This window comes from Theobroma cacao, chromosome 3 (genome assembly GCF_000208745.1).
Source record: "Theobroma cacao cultivar B97-61/B2 chromosome 3, Criollo_cocoa_genome_V2, whole genome shotgun sequence".
Lineage (NCBI taxonomy): Eukaryota > Viridiplantae > Streptophyta > Magnoliopsida > Malvales > Malvaceae > Theobroma > Theobroma cacao.
Window position 1 is genome coordinate 30,865,583 of NC_030852.1, and position 16,296 is coordinate 30,881,878.

Consider the following 16,296-nt stretch of genomic DNA (forward strand, 5'->3'; position numbering starts at 1 on the left):
GATTGACGTTAGTTTAAAGGTTCACTAAGAATAAGATTCCAGATAACTTGTTCTTTTCTGCCTTACAAGACAAATTCCCATACAGAAAAACACCTTTCATGTAATGAAAAGCAAAGAGAGGATTAAGAATGTCATTGCTCTAGTATCTTAAAACATTTACATCCATCGCCAAACATTAATAATGTCAAATGACTTGGTAGAGATTAAATCATCTTCCAATTTAATCGCTGAGTCAGGTGACAGATACTTCTGTAAAGAGGTGATAATAGATTGGTTACTACCGCATTGTTCATAATACAAATTACGCACCTATAACTATAAGCAGACCTAGTACTCTGACCAAAATTTCTTTCAAAAAATTTTAATAAATAATTGAACTAATATTTGCCCCACCTTTGAGTTGTGTCACCCTGTCGCTGTCGCTGTGAGTTGGTTATGTCCACGCCAGTGCTAGGGTCCCCTATCTTCTATAACATGTGGGCTCCCAACGGCTTTCTCGGCCAAGTAAAATCATCAGTTCATCACATGGTACAACAGCGAGTATGAGGTGAGCCCAGACTAACCTCAAATGGAGGCAGCTCCAGAAGCAATAGTATCGTAAAATGCACTCGATCAGGGCCTCAAGAGATGGAATGACTGTGTGATGCCTCTCCTGCCTCCACCTTGGGTTCACTTCTAACTCTCTTGTAGAACAACAGATAAGCAGCTGAGGTCTTGATGTCCGATTCGTTGACTGGAGAAACATGGCTATCATCAAAATGATACCATCTATTCTCATCAATCAACTGCAAATGTGGAAAACAAAAAAGCATGTTGGTTATCCAAATTACAGGTAAGGTGCATAAGTAATATCCGTGAGAGATGGCTATTGGAATAGACTCGCATCATAAATTCAAATAAGCAAAGCACTACTCAGCTAGATTACAACTTTACCTTAGCATATGCCGTGTAATGGCCGCCACCTAGACCACCATAATGGTTGCTGATGGCATATAGCTCATATACATAAGTCTGTCCATCTTTGTTCATGACATATTTGCTCAAATCAAGATTGTGAATTGGGAAATTCACAAAAGTGTCAATCTTGTTCTTTAGGTATCTGCCATAAGTGAAGCGTTTTAAGTGAAAAACAATAATCTCTGGTAACATCCACAAGTCTAGCTTCTTTATAGCTTGCCTATGTTCCTTGCAACGAGGACAATACCTGCATTAATAATTTAAGACATAAAGCATCAATACTGCTTACAGTAAAGTGAGAATCCACAACCTTATTATTTGAAATCCAATTAAAACATGTTTTAAGCACTTACCACATGTCATCAGGCCCTAGAGGTTCTTCCATCAGGAAAGCATCCAAACATGAAGATAGAGAGATGGCTTCCTGACGGGTCTTTTTTGCTGTAAACCCTGCTTTATGAACCTCTGGGATGTCCTTCAAGTAGCTAGCATCATATAACTCCTGTTCTTTTTCAGTCCAATCTAGCACAACCCTTATGATTTGCCCAGATTCAAAGAGTGTATCCTTCTTAAAAGCCTTGAAGTTCATAACCCTGTCATCAGTCAAGAGGAGCAGGAGCGATAAGTCCATGCTTGATGTACCCTCACGTTCTCCGTTTTCAACTGGCTGAACATCAGAACTGCTGCATTGTTCATCAAGACCATCTGAGAGAAAGCCATTTTCCTTGCCAATATGAGCCTTAGCTGAAGAATACATTCTTTTGAAAGGTGACAGTACTTTAGAAACAGCAGTTTCAATATCAGCTCCACTTGGTTGGTCTTCCCCCAAATAAGTAACCAGTGGAGTTCCAAAAAGCTCTGCGCCACTCTTAAGATAATCTGACGTGGATCTGGAAAGCCCAATAAATTGGTTTAAAATCTTAACCAAAGAAGCAAAGAAGAAGAAGACAGCTTATATTCAACAATTCATATGCGACTTTCTCCCTCCCTCAAAAAGCCTTAAGCCAAAATATAAGAAGAAATATCCCTCTCCCCCCTCCCACCCTCCTTCCATCCCTTGCTCTCCCTCTCTAAGCTTATTAATATGTGATTACTTTCTTCCCCCCTCCAAAAACTTAAGCAAAAGATAAGAAGCCAAAGAAGTCCATTATTCACTTCCTAGTACACCTACACACATTTATGACATAAATCAAAACTGAAAAGTGCTGCAAAAGTAACAAAGTCTTCTGCAGATTTTTTAACCAAATTCACGCCACAAGGTGTGCACAGTGAATGGATAAACTGTGCGGACAAAGATGGTTGCTATTTAAAATAATAATAATATTAATAATCACAAAACAATTGCAATAATAGATAAAAACTATGAAACCTTTATTTTCAAAAATATCTAAGCATATGCAGATGGTAAATCAGATGAAAACAATATAATTTGCTAGGGAAACATTACAATAGCTAGAGAGACAAAGGAAGTAAACTTACTTTTCCTGCCATCGATGAAAAATTACTAGCTTAGTTTTCCCCATCCCTTTTTTTTGAATTCGGAAGGCCACAATATGTTCATCATCCTTTATTGAAATCAATGGCTCCAAAGGTGTATCCAAATATCGATAAATCTTGTTTTCATAGACCTGATATGGAAAATCTAATACTTCAGCCAATCATTAAAATTAAGATAAGAAGCCAATCATTAAAACCTATAACTGAAACAGCTAAAATTAAAATTAAGAATCAATTCACGACATGTTTACCTCTGCAAGCAGAAGGTTCTCATCACTCTTCAAGCAACATGCAGTACCTAATGCCAAAAGGAGATCTTTGCAGAATCCATTTTTCAGCACAGAGACCATATATGGCAGTGGAAGACCATTTCCATCACCAGAAAACACTGTCACTGTCATTGCCCTAGTGATCGTCGAAGGTAGTGGCAATGATAGATACATGAACGGGTCAAAAGTAATTGAAATTTTGCTGCAAACTGGGCAAACCAGTGTTGACTTATATTGACCCTGAAAGGCAAGAGCATTATAAACAATATACCAATTGTTAGTAATATGGGGGAAAATCAGCCTACATTTCCATGGTCAGAAACTTGAAGTTGCGTATTATTGACATGTAAGATGAATGAAAACAATGACATAAACATGGGACAAATTAAACATAGGAGCCTCAAAGGCACCAGGCCCCTATAGTCTGTGAGAAATGCCCAAATCTTGAAGAACAGAAAAAGCTATAATGACAAAAAAGGCACTTTTTAGAGTTGTCATGAAACCGCTTAGACTATCACTGACAACAAATCTTAGATGAGTAATTGTATTTGCCATGTAATAAAAACCCTGATACCACTCTACATTTTCAAAATAATTTTAAGGAGGACCATCATAGCAGCTCCAAATCAAAACATGCAGGCAGAATAAGAAAATTTCTCACTTGGCAAACATCCACAATCACTGAGTCATTCCGGGCCTTGTGATTTCTCCAACATTCAGCTGCAACTTCCTCATCAGGATGACCATCAGAATCCTTCATTTCAATATAAGGTTTTTGTTTAACCCTATTCAAGTCTTCATGCAGCCCATCCAGTAAGAAAGCCAAAAGTTCCTAAGAAAAAATGCTCCATCATTAGATTAAGCATAAAGAAAATAAAAATATTAGATGTACCCCTAAACAGTTATACCTCTAGATACCATAAAAACAACATTCTAAATCATTCTTAAGTTGTGATATGCAAAAGGTCCACACCAAAGCCTTGGAAACCAACGTTATAAGTCAAATATTAAAGCTTAGGATCCTTAAAACATACACATACTAGACCATTATAAGAGTGGTGAAGACTAAAATATCTCTCCCAATCCATATTGCATCACCACCAGAATTTTGAGACCATAGAGCATTTTGCTAATTGATCATACATTCACTAACTGAGCATGCCATATTAGGATTAACTTAGAAGTATTAAAATTGCAATTGTAAGTCAAACTGTGAATCCTATTTGTTATTTTTCAAATGTTTAATGTTCATCACTTTCTTTCCAGCTTAATATTGTTGAGGTAAACATACCCTAATAACATAATGCCCACTAATTTATACAAGTTACCCGATTGCCAACTTTGCAGAAGAACAGAGTATCTATACATCAGACAGCACTTACTTGAGAATCATGCTGGTTATAACCACTAAACTGGGGTGCAAACCGAGCAAGTTTTCCCTTAAATGCACGTGGAGCAATTGCAATTCTACCTGAGGACCATAATTTTCGTAACAACTCACCAAATGCAAGTGCAAGCTCCCCCTGCACAAGTACAATTTAAGTTGGAGATTTTATGAAGTGCTCGAAAAGAGGTGTCAAAACTGTTCAAATGAATAATTCACATTAAACTACAAAAACAAAATTGTAGATAGCACCATAGATTACATGCATTCCCAAAGGGTTTTCTGTGTTGATCTCATCACTGTAATCTTTCAAGAAATACTCAACAAGAGGAGGCGTGTGCACTAAACATTGAAGAGCACTATTCATAAAACAAGTATTTCCTAGGTTCTGTAATCCAGCCAAACCTCCCTTCTCTCCTTTTCTAACAGAGTTATAGGCATCGAAACCATCATCTATATCATTTAACCCGGAGCTTAAGGAACTTCCTGGATACAAATTCGATCTGTAACCTGAGGAGTGACCATTGGACATGGTTGGCCCCCCAGCAATTGTCAAGGATGATCTTGAAGGTTCCAAGGAAACCAAAGCTAGTTCATTTCCTGTAGAATCCATGCCAAATCTCGAAGAATGATGTCCATCAACTTGCTCCAGAAGAATCTGTAAAGTTCAATCAAACATGCAGATGAATCAAAACCAATTAGAAATCGAAACAGAGAAGGCAAAAACAAAAAGATACTCACATCTTGATCCATTTGCAAGTTTGATTCCTCCACACTTTTGTTTGAAACAAACAACTGTCCATGCTTTTGCTTGTTGAAATAATCCCAAATGCGAGCCTAGCAATATATAATGAACCAAAACAAGCAATTGAAGTTGACTTAAAGCAAACAAATTTTCTTCTAAGATTACTCTATTAAAAAATACATGCTTAATAGGGGAAAAAAGAAAAAAAGAGAGATGCTCACCTTGTCCTGCTCTATTCCTCTAAGTGCACATACCTTTTGGAAAAGCACAGCTACAGAAGCCTAAACATGCCACCCAACCAAAAGAATAGAAGTGAGGAAAAGGGGGAGTTAGATCCTGCATGGTCTACGTAACAAAAGTGCATATTTTTCAAGGACACTAAAGACCTGAAAATAATACTTCAGAAACCAAAATGCAATTCCAAATACATTTAGCAATTGGTTTATATTAGAATGATTTCCAGTTTCTTTATAGATTTCAAAACTTACAATGAACTGACATCAATACTAGAAGCCATACCTTTCTGCTTATCCATATAATTGACTGACTTTCATCCCTGGAATCTATCAACTTAAGACGAAGTGGGTAAACCTCTACATCAAACTTTCTGTGATAAACACCCTGCAAAATCATCTTTCTTGGCAATGCTGGCCCTCCTTTATACCTAAAAAGAAATAGAAAGATATATTAAAAACAGTAACAAATTTTACCAGACATCTTATTAAATAAGTACAGCAAAGACAAATACATTCAAGTGTATGACATATAATCAAGTCACTCGTGTACACTGCTTTAACCAGGAAGGAATTATTAATTGACCCTGGTGGCAGAAATAGCCTCTGCACAGTTCTTTGCATGTTTATCCTTTTTATTGACATAACCCACTAAATCTCACGATTAACATTAAATAACCTAAAATTGATTACTACCAAAAGAGGCTTATAACTCTTTCAGAGCCCTTCATTCAAGTAGTTTGATAACTAACTCAATAAACTATCGACTGACCAAAGCATGGACCATATACATTCCACATATGAAAGAAAAAAATAGCCAGAAGTGAAGCATTACCATTCATGAAGCTTTTCCCAAACTCCTTGTGGTACCAAAACATAATCCTGCCCTTCCATCAGCATTCTCCGCAGCTGTATCTCATTTTCCTTGCAGTCACAATCACTTCCATTTTGAACAATATCAGAGTTATCGATAGGACCGGGCCTTTCTGCCACCACGGAAGAAGCCCCATTCAAATGCCGAGAATCAGAAGATTGGTTCCCAATCACATTTTCATCAGCGTCCATCCCAACATATCTCTCCCACCTTCGAAACCACCTGACCAAAAAAAAAAACCCAAATTATACAGTAAATTAAAAATCCTAAGTTAAGATTAGGAAATTAAGTTTAATTTTAATTGAATATTGGCATAGAATTTGCATATTCAAAAATCAAATGCGTATTCCTTGCCCATTCTCCAAACAACCAGAAAAAATAAAAGTTAAAATTCGTTTCAAACAAACCTGCTGGAAATAACGAAATACAAATTGCCTTCTTTCAAATTACGCTCGGATTCGTTTCTTAAATCATTAACGATCTTTTTTTCTTCTTCGGGCGTGCACGGCAAGCAACTCGCCCCGTTCTCCATCATGAATCCCGAGTCCGGAATCGTCATGATCGATGAATCACTACCCTACACAATCAACCAAACACAAATTCTTTTAAAAACCGAAAAAAAAAAAAAGAATCATCAAAACTCCAATCCAGAAATCAAACAGATTTGAATCACCTACAGAGATCAGAATCAAAGCAGACAATTGGTTGTTCGTCGACGAGAGAATGTACCGAAATTGGGAGAGACAATTTGAAAAAACAAAAAAGAAGAAAGAAAAGGGAAAGATGGAATATTCGAGGGAACCCTAAACAGGTCGGGGAGGAAGGGAGGGAGAGAGGGGTTTGGGGTTGGAGTAAATTGGAGAAGCCAACTTAAACTTACCGTCTTTTCAACGATCTTGTCTTTTTTCAACTTTAAGTCACGCACCTTTTTATAGGCGTCCACGATACAACGATAAATAACCCGAATCATACTTAAATTTGAATTATTATATATATATATATATTTCTTTTCTTTTCTTTTTCTTTTCTCTATTTACTGTTTTTAACTCCTTTTTCCCTCGTTTTTCCATTGCAATCAGAACATGTCAATGACCGTTCGTACCTTAAACACCGGTTTTATTGCAAGGATTTTTTTTTTTTTTACTTGCAGCCATATCGTGAGGAAAAAGAATGCGTTTAAATTAACATTAAATTTTGATTTCTCCTCTTAACAATTTGATGACTCATTTTCTCTCACGTAATCGATCTCGTGGATTGTGAGTGATTCAATATTCAGTTACTACTACTAGCAATAATATTTTTATCCAATATGGCAATCAATGATTATTATTATTATTATTATTACTATACTATATAAATACAAGTCCATCTTTGATTCTTCTTATCTTCTCTGTCAAATGAAAATGGGGAGGTAAGGTAGGTTGTAAAGGGCCAAAGAAAAATCTACTCGCCTTCTTTAGTAATGACAATATATTACTACAATTATGACAACGAAATATGAAAGAGCACTCAAATCTTCTTTATTGATAGCCGTGTTATCTCCAATCAATATTTTCTTGTTGCGTGAAATTAAATATTTATTTTATTTTATTTTATTCATGCTTTGATTTGCATTTAAAACAACCACAAATCTATATTTTTTTTTTTTGGAACAGGATCTATTTTTATAACTTAAGAATGAAACAAAGTGAAAATGGACACTTTGATGACTGTACCATGAAGAACACATTTTACCTATTGTAGAGATTTTTACCTTTGCTTCCACAAATATATATATTCCTTGGAACAACTTGGGATACAAAATAAAGGAATGGACAAGCGATTATCGTTCCACCCTTCCAAACCAAAATGATTCGCAACCCAACGCATCAAGCAACACATGACGATTGGTTGATTTCAAAAACCCACACTTGTAACCTACAATGGATCTGATGTAATATATATGGTGGTTTTGTTCATTAGTTTCGTAAATGTAATACTATACATTAAGGATTGTTCATCGAAATATTTAAGTGGAGACAAAATTAAAACTTTTCTTAAAACTCGGGGCAGCCACGCAATACTACCAAAAAATCCGTCTATGTATATGTACACGAATATTACATTTTCCAATCAGACAACAGACCGGCACTAACATCTAGCAACTCTTCAAAGCCAATAGTGAATCGCCATTGCCGCTAAAAGGAAAGTGGTCGCTGCATGCAGAGATTCATCTCAAAAGGTGACGACCGCATGGAAGATAAGACTCGCTATCAGAAACACAAGAGCACTGTCCAAAAGTTAAAACTACGAAGCCCATTTCTTCATATTGGGTAGCCAGTTGAAAAGATGAGTAGACAGGCCTCAAGTTACATGGTCCCTATCTCGTCTGAGCTGGCTGAGGCCTCGCTCCCCGCTGGGCAAGCCCCGCCTCCTTGGATATCATCCTCGCTGAACATGCTCTCCTCACTGGAATTAGACAAAGGCCCAGCATCATCCTCGCTGAAATCTACCTTCCTTCTCCTTTGGACATCTTTTATTCCTCTTCCTTGCAAAGCCAGTCGCCTTCGCTTCCTTGCTTTCCTTTTGCCCTTGGGAAACTCTTCCTTCTGTGACTCGAGGCTTTTGCTTTCTACCTCCTTAGTAGTTCTTCCTTTGCTGTATTCATTATCCTCTGACTCGTCAGCATCAGCCTTGCGCCTTTTCCTACTTGAATTAGTCTGTGTACATAATAATGTGATTTTGATCTTTAATTAAAATCCAACAATGATAAAATTCATTAAAATTTACAAGTCAAGAACTGTGAAATTATGGAAAGAAAAGGAAAAATAAAAAACAAACTAAAAGTTAATTCCAAGTAAAAGGTACAGCATACAGAAAAACTGAATTATTGTCTAGGTGATATTTAACCACTACAAACCCTGTAAAATTCTTTTCCCTTGTCTTTGCTACCTACTCCTTTCCTATCAGTTTTTGTTATTTTTACACAACTTTTGGCTTCATATTTGAGTAATTATCACTAACAACTGCTTACCAATGCTGGCATCAAAAGACAACGCATCAAACCTCATAAGAAAGATCAAGCAAAATACTTTAGAATACTCAATCGCAGCAAGGCAATTGTCATGCCAATAGATGACATAAGCTTTAGACTTGACATTAATGATTCAAATTTGTTATAAGCATGCCGCATGATTGCATCAATTTCTTTCCTTTTTATTCACTAATATTTCCAATCTTCATTGGCTAAACTGAAAAGTGAAAGCAACAACAATCCACATTGACAAAATTGCAAGACGAGAAGCAAATTATGATCATTAATCACAAAAGAAACGTCACAGAAGACTGGTTTTATGGTTTTGGGTCTCATAAGGAATTTTCCTACTTGAAGTCCCATCCCTTATTCCCTCAGCAGAACACAGTGCACAAGCAAAGTAGTAAAAGATGCTCAGCCTATGTGCATACCTTGGGGCCACGATCAACCAACTGAGCCCATTCTTGTCGATTTCTTAGACAATCAAGAACAGCTTGAGAATGACTAGAATATGCATAGCGTTCTCCATTATGTTTCCTCAAGTTAGGCCAGTGCTGGAACAAAAGCAGAAAGAAAGAGAATGAGAAGCAAAATTTCTCCCCTACAAGTACTACAAGGGATAAAAGAAAAAAAGAAAGAAAGATGGCATAAGGCAAACAGTAGGCACTCTGCCTGACAGAAGCAACATACCGGCAGGACTGCATTGCATAGTTCTTCATATGCCATTCGCCTGCCTTTGCTCATAATCTCATTTATCAAGCCTGAAAACATGAAGAAGAATATTACAAATGGCTAATTGGAGGGTAAACAAACAAACATGAGATTCGTCCTAATTCAGGAAATTTTGGTACAACTAGACTTCCTTGAGAGGCAATTACCAGGTAGAGTACGAGGTGCAGAACCACGAACTATGCCTGTGTCATCATCAGATATATTCCTTGGTGAACTACGTATAGATGACAAAGTTTGGTCATTGGCTTCAGTGGAAGAAGAAGGGCCACTGTTTGTGGTTGTGGTGGGTGCAGGCAGTACATTCTTGTCATCTCTTTTAACAGAAGCATCCATGGCAGATCCAGTATCTTGTCTCTGATCAGGTGAAAGTAGCGCTTTGTCAGTCCTTTTAGCCTCATCATCAAGCTCACGAGAACCACGCGACGCATCTTTAGATGCATCCTTGTTTTTTCTTCTAGAAACCTACAAATGAATTAAGGACCACTCATCAAAGCTGAATCTTGTTAAAAACCTCTGTTACCAATGCAACTAATACTTAAAACAGGAATGCAAGTTGGCACAAAATGTCAGATAAGGAAGTGCACATATTACCACACTGTGATCCTTTCCTCCAGAGCTAGATGTGCGCTTTATTAGCATACTTGTTGCAGTTGGAGATGCCAGCTGAGGAAAGCTACCAGTGTGCCGCACACGTGGAACACGAGGTACTCTTGGAGAACTATTAAGTTCTTGATGCAGAAGTAAAGCAAGCTGAAAATGAGGAAGTAAAGCGGGAGAATAAATTTGTCAATGGAAGCTGCTAAAAATAAAAAGAAAAAAATTAAAAAGAGAAAGAATCATAAATTATTTTATTAGAAGATAGCACTTGATCTCACACCTCTTCATCACTCAGAGTAGGAGAATTTGATGGTGCAAAAGGATGTGCTGATGTTGGATGAGTAACCTTAGATGCTGGCTGGGTACTTGAATGATTTAACTTTTCACCTTTCTGGGGGAAACCTGAAGCTGATGTCTTATTTTGTTGAACATGTGGAGCAGAATGACTTTGCATTGACCCGGCAGGCTCACCAGAGACTGAGGTAACTGAAGTATTCTGCACCGAAGATGCCTTTGAAAATGAGGAAGGCACATAATCTTTAGATTCAGATATAGTTCTCCTAGAAATGGAAGCATGTGAAATCCTGCTTTGGTGTGACACTTTTGAAGCAGAACCAAAAGAGGATTTGGGACGCTCTTTTGCTGTCTTTCGTGATAAGTCATGCCTGTCTTCATCCCTGGGTACATCACTTGCAGCATGATCTTTCTTAATGCTTGCATTATTGTCAGAAATTACTCGTTGCTTAGTGTTAGGATTAGAATTCTGAGTATCTGTAGGTTTAGAGTTATCAGGAATAGATGACATGGGGTTTACGGCAGCAGATGAAGTGGAAGATGACTTTCCAACACATACTACCGTTTTATGCTGGATAGACTGTTCTTCAGAGGTTAACACATTTCCACTTAATTTAAGCTCTTCACCAGATCCAGGAACAAGCTTGGATTCTGAAGAACTTTTCTGCACTGGCTCAGGAACTTCTGAACCCTCCAAATCGCGTTTTAGCAAAGAACAATCACCAGACATTTCGTTAGCTTTATCAGAATGACAGTCAGCAACCGCTTCCGACACAATGACCTTTTCCTTACCATCAGAAGATTGTGAACTGCCTCCAACCACATCATTCATTTGGGAAGTTTCTGATGTCTGATGCAAAGATTTCCCTGTGTCTTTAGTATCATCATGAGGAGAAGATTGAGCAGTTAAGACGACCTTAGAACCATCATCATAATTCATTTCTTTTTTCACCTCAATATCAGGTTTAATTAAAACATGAGGCATGCAGACATTAGAATCTTTAACAATCTTATTGCCCTGAGCTCCCAGGGCAGAACTAGCCAAATCATCAACTGGATGCTCCTGAAGACTTGGAGAACCTTCTACACCACCATCTACTTTGTCAATTGTCATGCTATCACCCTATTGCAAGAATATAAAAAGGTTACTAAAAATAAGGAGTGAAACAAAAAGCATATCAGAAATGTTTGTCAAATACTCCTCCTCTACCATTTACACACACAAAGGCATGTCAAGGATTGCATGCAAACTGCACGTAAAACTAGTTGTCAACAGCAACATTTAGATGTAAGTGATGCTTTCAATGTAACATACCAAAATTTTAACATGATACTAACATTTAGAGAACAAGGATAGATACACCTGAAACCAGCCTCTAACTATGACAAAGCAAACTAACAGTGTAGCATCATAATTTTTCAATGAAACTAATACAATGAAGCTATAACTTCTTTAAGTTATGGTGTTTTTGTTTTTCACATCAAGATCTCTCAGGTTGATGTTTTATATGCAATTGGAAGTTCTCTAAGCATGGTCCACTACTGTACTTTGATCTTTTCCAATATATGTATGCCTGCAAACCATGAATAGGCATATATTCTTTAACCAACAAAAACCTTTTTGAGCTAGTTTGCTTTAGTAATTTGTGAAAGTTTCCTCTCCAGCATGATGGCCTTGGCTACCCTTTCTAAGCAGCTTGCCCGTGTCTATTATCACTGTGTTCCCTAGATCAAAAGCAAAACCTATTTACCAAGAAGCTGAGGTTCGACCTACTACACCATTTTAAGGCAATTGCTTTTTATTTCACATGACCCAACATCATCACAGACTTGCTTCTAGAAGATTATAGATTGTAGAGATTGCGTTAGTCCTTGTGACATCAACTAACAGAGCTTCATTTCTTTTCTGCTAGATAAATTTAAAAAAAAAAAAAACCAATTACAACAGATAAAGCTACAAAAATAATTTCCATCCAGGGTAACAATAAATGAAAGACATAACAAAGATACCTCTTCTATAACAGGAGTTATCCCAGGATCTTTGTGCTCTAATGGCAATGCAACAACATCTTCTGTTGCAGGAGAGCTCTTCATAGCTGCAGGAATTCGGTGGTCAACCTTCTCCTCCTTCAGTTCAAATCTAATGGAACAATCATGTCCAGACATACTAGAAGTTGAGGCCTCTGAAGCACGCTCCTTTGCCACTAAGTTGTTCTGAGGCCTTTCAATTGCATGGTTCAATGCAACATTACCATCCGATGTGGGTTCTTGAAGCACACCGTCCCTCAAATTTTTGTTCTTTACACTCTGAACATCCATCTTGAAAGACTTCGAACCTCTGTCTTCATAAAATTCCAATTGTTTTGCATCACTGCTGGGCCTAAACACTAGTAATGAATGAAAACAAACACAAAAACAACAAAAAAACCTGGAGTCAACATGCATATGCCAACTTTGGTAAAGATGAGACTCACCATTTCCGTTCATTTCAATAATATGAAATGTGTGTTCTTGACAAATAACTACGGTTCTCATGATAACAAGATAATTTTAATCTCTGCATGTGTATATATTGTACAGTAATAAATTGCATTGAAAAGTAAGTTAAATAACCTGTTTTATGGGACTGAGCAGCTCTCTTCTTCTCATAAGCCTCTTTCTCAGCAGCACTTCTAGACTTCTTCTTCGCACTCCTATCTTTGGATGCCCCAAGCTCGTCTTTCTTCCGCTTACTGGAGGGTATCACAACAGGCTGAAGTACACTCCTATCCTTCCTTGCCCCATTCTGCCAACGTTTTCCATCCAAATCCTCACCCTCACTCTTCTTCCCTTCCTTTAAGGCATCCTTCATTGGATAAATCGGAGCGCCAAACACCCTCTCCTTAGACAAAGAAAACAGAACTCCGGCACCATTATCAACCAGATTCCCATTCTCATTCTCATTTTGCATACCATTTTTATTATCATCATCTTTCTTTTCATCCCAACATGGGAACTCCCTATACTGGAAATTGAATTTTTTAGGCACATACCCTGTACACTTCCACAACTCCGGTGTAAAAACCCCAGACAAACCTCCAAACAAACCCGGCTCCCCTCCAGGAACCCCTTGAACATGGACACGCTCTTCCATGGGAATATCAGTCCAAAGCCTAAAGGGCCGCCGAGGAGGCACATGACCCACATAACTACTCTCTATCCTAACCGTTTTTGTCGGCAATTCAACAAGCAATTGTGCAACCTCCTTCTCCTCACTGTCATTACGGTTGCTCTTGCTCTTGCACTTGTCACAGGCAAACAACTCTTCTGCCTTGGTGTAACGCGAGCAGCGCGTGTGCACCCACACGCCGCACTCATCGCACTTCACCATCTCTTCACCGTCGTCGAAATTGACGCCACAGACGCAGTCCACGGTCCATGAACCGTCTCCCCAGTCGTCATGGGGGTCAGCCCGATGCGTACGGCCTTTCATACTTATGATCCTAAACCCTAATTAAAATAAATTTAAAAGACCTAACCTGAAATTCCTAAATTTTTAACCCCCGCAATTCACATTGAATTAAAAGTGTTTTGCTAATTTAACCGCTTTTCCTCTCTCTTTTTGCCGAAATTGAATTGAAATTGATGAATGAGTACCTGGAAACATATAATTCTTCGTTGTTACGCTGATTTATGGGACTCCCTCGGTGTCTGCAGAGGGCGACGAAAACGGCTTCTCCCTTGTGCACGAACGGACCGGAATTCAAAGGGAACGAAATTAAAACCAGAACGACGAATTCTTTTGGCGTCCGTCTCTTTCTTGCCTCAGCGGCTCGGCTTCAAAATATCCAAGCCCATTTTCAATTGGTGGCCTGAGCCCATCCCGCCTATGACCCAGCGTCAGAAGGCTTTTTTAATTCACGAGTGAATTACATTTTATTTATTTACTTTTTTTTAAGTATATCTGATTCATTGAGTAGTTTAACTATGAAATTTAGCATAATATATACAAAAATTTAAATAAATTTTTATATTTTTATTATGTTGAATCATATTTTTATATTTTTATTTTTAATCAAATAAATTTTATTTATTTTAAATCAAAAAAATTTTATAATTTATAATTAACTTAATCAAAATCTCATTTGTTATTTTATATCGCATGATGTTAATGTGATATGTTAACATATCATAATTGATGATTATATAACATATTAATTTTATATAATAGTATAGTCATGTGGCCTTTTCACCATTTATATCAATATTATATCAGTGTTATATAAATATAAAATGATAAGTAATATTTTTATTAATATTAATTAATTAATAATTAATCATGACTCTTAAGAGTTTATTTAACTCAAAATATAAATACAAAAACCTTGTTGAATATGATAAAATAATAAGAGTTTATTTGAATATTCTTAAATAATTTAAAAACTTATTTAAACATTTTATATCATAATTTTTTTTCTTGAATTAAATTTTTTGATATTTTTACACATTGATTCCGTTACCAAACTTTATTATAATAAATATAATCGTGAACTATTTCATATTTGTAAATAAAATCCTAGACGAGCGCAAGGTAAATAAAAATCTTTACATTATAATAATTGTTTATCATTTCATATTTGTAAAATGATAAATTGTAAATTTAAATAAAACAAATTATCGTAGCTTAACGAGGAAAGTGTTTAATATTTAACAAGACGATGCAAGTTTTGATTCTCATGAATTGTATTTTTTCAACAAATTTAAAGTCCATTGATTATGTTAATTAGGAAAAAAATTATGACTAAATCAAACTGAATTAATCATATTTTTACTGAATTAACTCATTTTATAAAATTTTATCAATTAAATAAATTTTAACTAATAATGATTTAAAATTTTTAACATATAATAGTTGACCTTTATTGCTTTACCTACTTTTCAACTTGTGTTAGCTTAGTGACAACTCATTGTTTCTCTTTTGTTTTTTTTTTTTTTGAGGTAGCCTTGAAGAAAGATATTTATATGTTTTCTTAGATTTGTTGCCTAATTAAGGACCGTGTTGACCGAACTTATTTAAGTTGTATTTTTTTAATTTATTTTTCTTCTATTTGCATAAACACATTTAAGTGTTCATTAAAAAATATACCATACTTTTTTCTTACTATTTAATAGTATCTATTTATTGCATGTTCACTCGTGTAGAAGACATGGCAGGTCAATTTTCATATCCGAATATTCGCCCAGTGAATGAAAAAATATTTCCACATGGATCATACCTAAATTATTATAATTAATAATTAATAATAATGCTTTACTGTTTTTCTCTTTTTTTTTTCCTTATAAGTAATAGATTGCTTATACAAGTAGTAAAAGATGATATGAATGCTATAGATGATGCTGCAATTATATATGCAATTGAGTTTGTGAAATTCTATGGATAATGATTAAGTGCAAACTCATTACCTACAAGTCAATATTTTGAATAACTATTTCAATATTAAAAAAATACTGTTGGAGTGATTATGTTTGGTAAATGTTTGAGATATTAATACAATACTAAAATTACTATAGGTATTTACATATTTGACTTTAAATAAATAGTACTCAATTTCCTATACAGTATATAGTTCATGCCTTATTATATTCCTTAAATATTAAAAAAAAAGAAAAAAATGAAGTTTGATGTAAGGTATATTTTTCTATCTACCACGCCCAAGGAAGG

General features: G+C 36.1%; 2 protein-coding genes across 3 annotated transcripts; both read right to left on the bottom strand.

Annotated features, from left to right (window-relative positions):
* Positions 75–6,866, bottom strand: LOC18605951 (ubiquitin carboxyl-terminal hydrolase 9). 2 transcript variants are annotated; one of them, XM_018117646.1, is made up of 14 exons: positions 6,637–6,866; positions 6,367–6,531; positions 5,921–6,181; positions 5,372–5,516; positions 5,074–5,133; positions 4,849–4,944; positions 4,370–4,765; positions 4,106–4,246; positions 3,385–3,555; positions 2,706–2,963; positions 2,437–2,585; positions 1,311–1,847; positions 934–1,204; positions 75–785 (listed from the first exon to the last, which is right to left on the bottom strand). In XM_018117646.1, exons 2-14 carry the CDS (start codon positions 6,516–6,518, stop codon positions 621–623), a joined length of 2,802 nt encoding a protein of 933 aa, XP_017973135.1. In that variant the 5' UTR covers positions 6,519–6,531; positions 6,637–6,866; the 3' UTR covers positions 75–620. The 2 variants fall into 2 exon arrangements, with proteins under 2 accessions (XP_017973135.1, XP_007039352.2); XM_007039290.2 differs by having other exon boundaries at positions 6,367–6,536.
* On the bottom strand, positions 7,889–14,383 carry LOC18605952. Its single transcript, XM_018118054.1, has 8 exons — positions 13,209–14,383; positions 12,606–12,982; positions 10,582–11,718; positions 10,296–10,454; positions 9,851–10,166; positions 9,663–9,733; positions 9,404–9,526; positions 7,889–8,658 (listed from the first exon to the last, which is right to left on the bottom strand). The coding sequence occupies exons 1-8, from the start codon at positions 14,065–14,067 to the stop codon at positions 8,308–8,310; spliced, it is 3,393 nt and encodes a 1,130-aa protein (XP_017973543.1). The 5' UTR covers positions 14,068–14,383; the 3' UTR covers positions 7,889–8,307.

Bases quoted from the DNA above. Each gene is read 5' to 3' on its own strand.
- LOC18605951 (XM_018117646.1), bottom strand. From the start codon at position 6,518: ATGACGATTCCGGACTCGGGATTCATGATGGAGAACGGGGCGAGTTGC. The intron at 6,182-6,366 runs GTTTGTTTGAAA...TTTTTTGGTCAG, and splicing joins TATTTCGTTATTTCCAGCAG to GTGGTTTCGAAGGTGGGAGA. The intron at 5,134-5,371 runs GTATGGCTTCTA...TGGCATGTTTAG, and splicing joins TTATATGGATAAGCAGAAAG to GCTTCTGTAGCTGTGCTTTT.
- LOC18605952 (XM_018118054.1), bottom strand. From the start codon at position 14,067: ATGAAAGGCCGTACGCATCGGGCTGACCCCCATGACGACTGGGGAGAC. The intron at 11,719-12,605 runs GTATCTTTGTTA...TTCTTGCAATAG, and splicing joins TAACTCCTGTTATAGAAGAG to GGTGATAGCATGACAATTGA. The intron at 9,734-9,850 runs GTAATTGCCTCT...TCATGTTTTCAG, and splicing joins TGCACCTCGTACTCTACCTG to GCTTGATAAATGAGATTATG.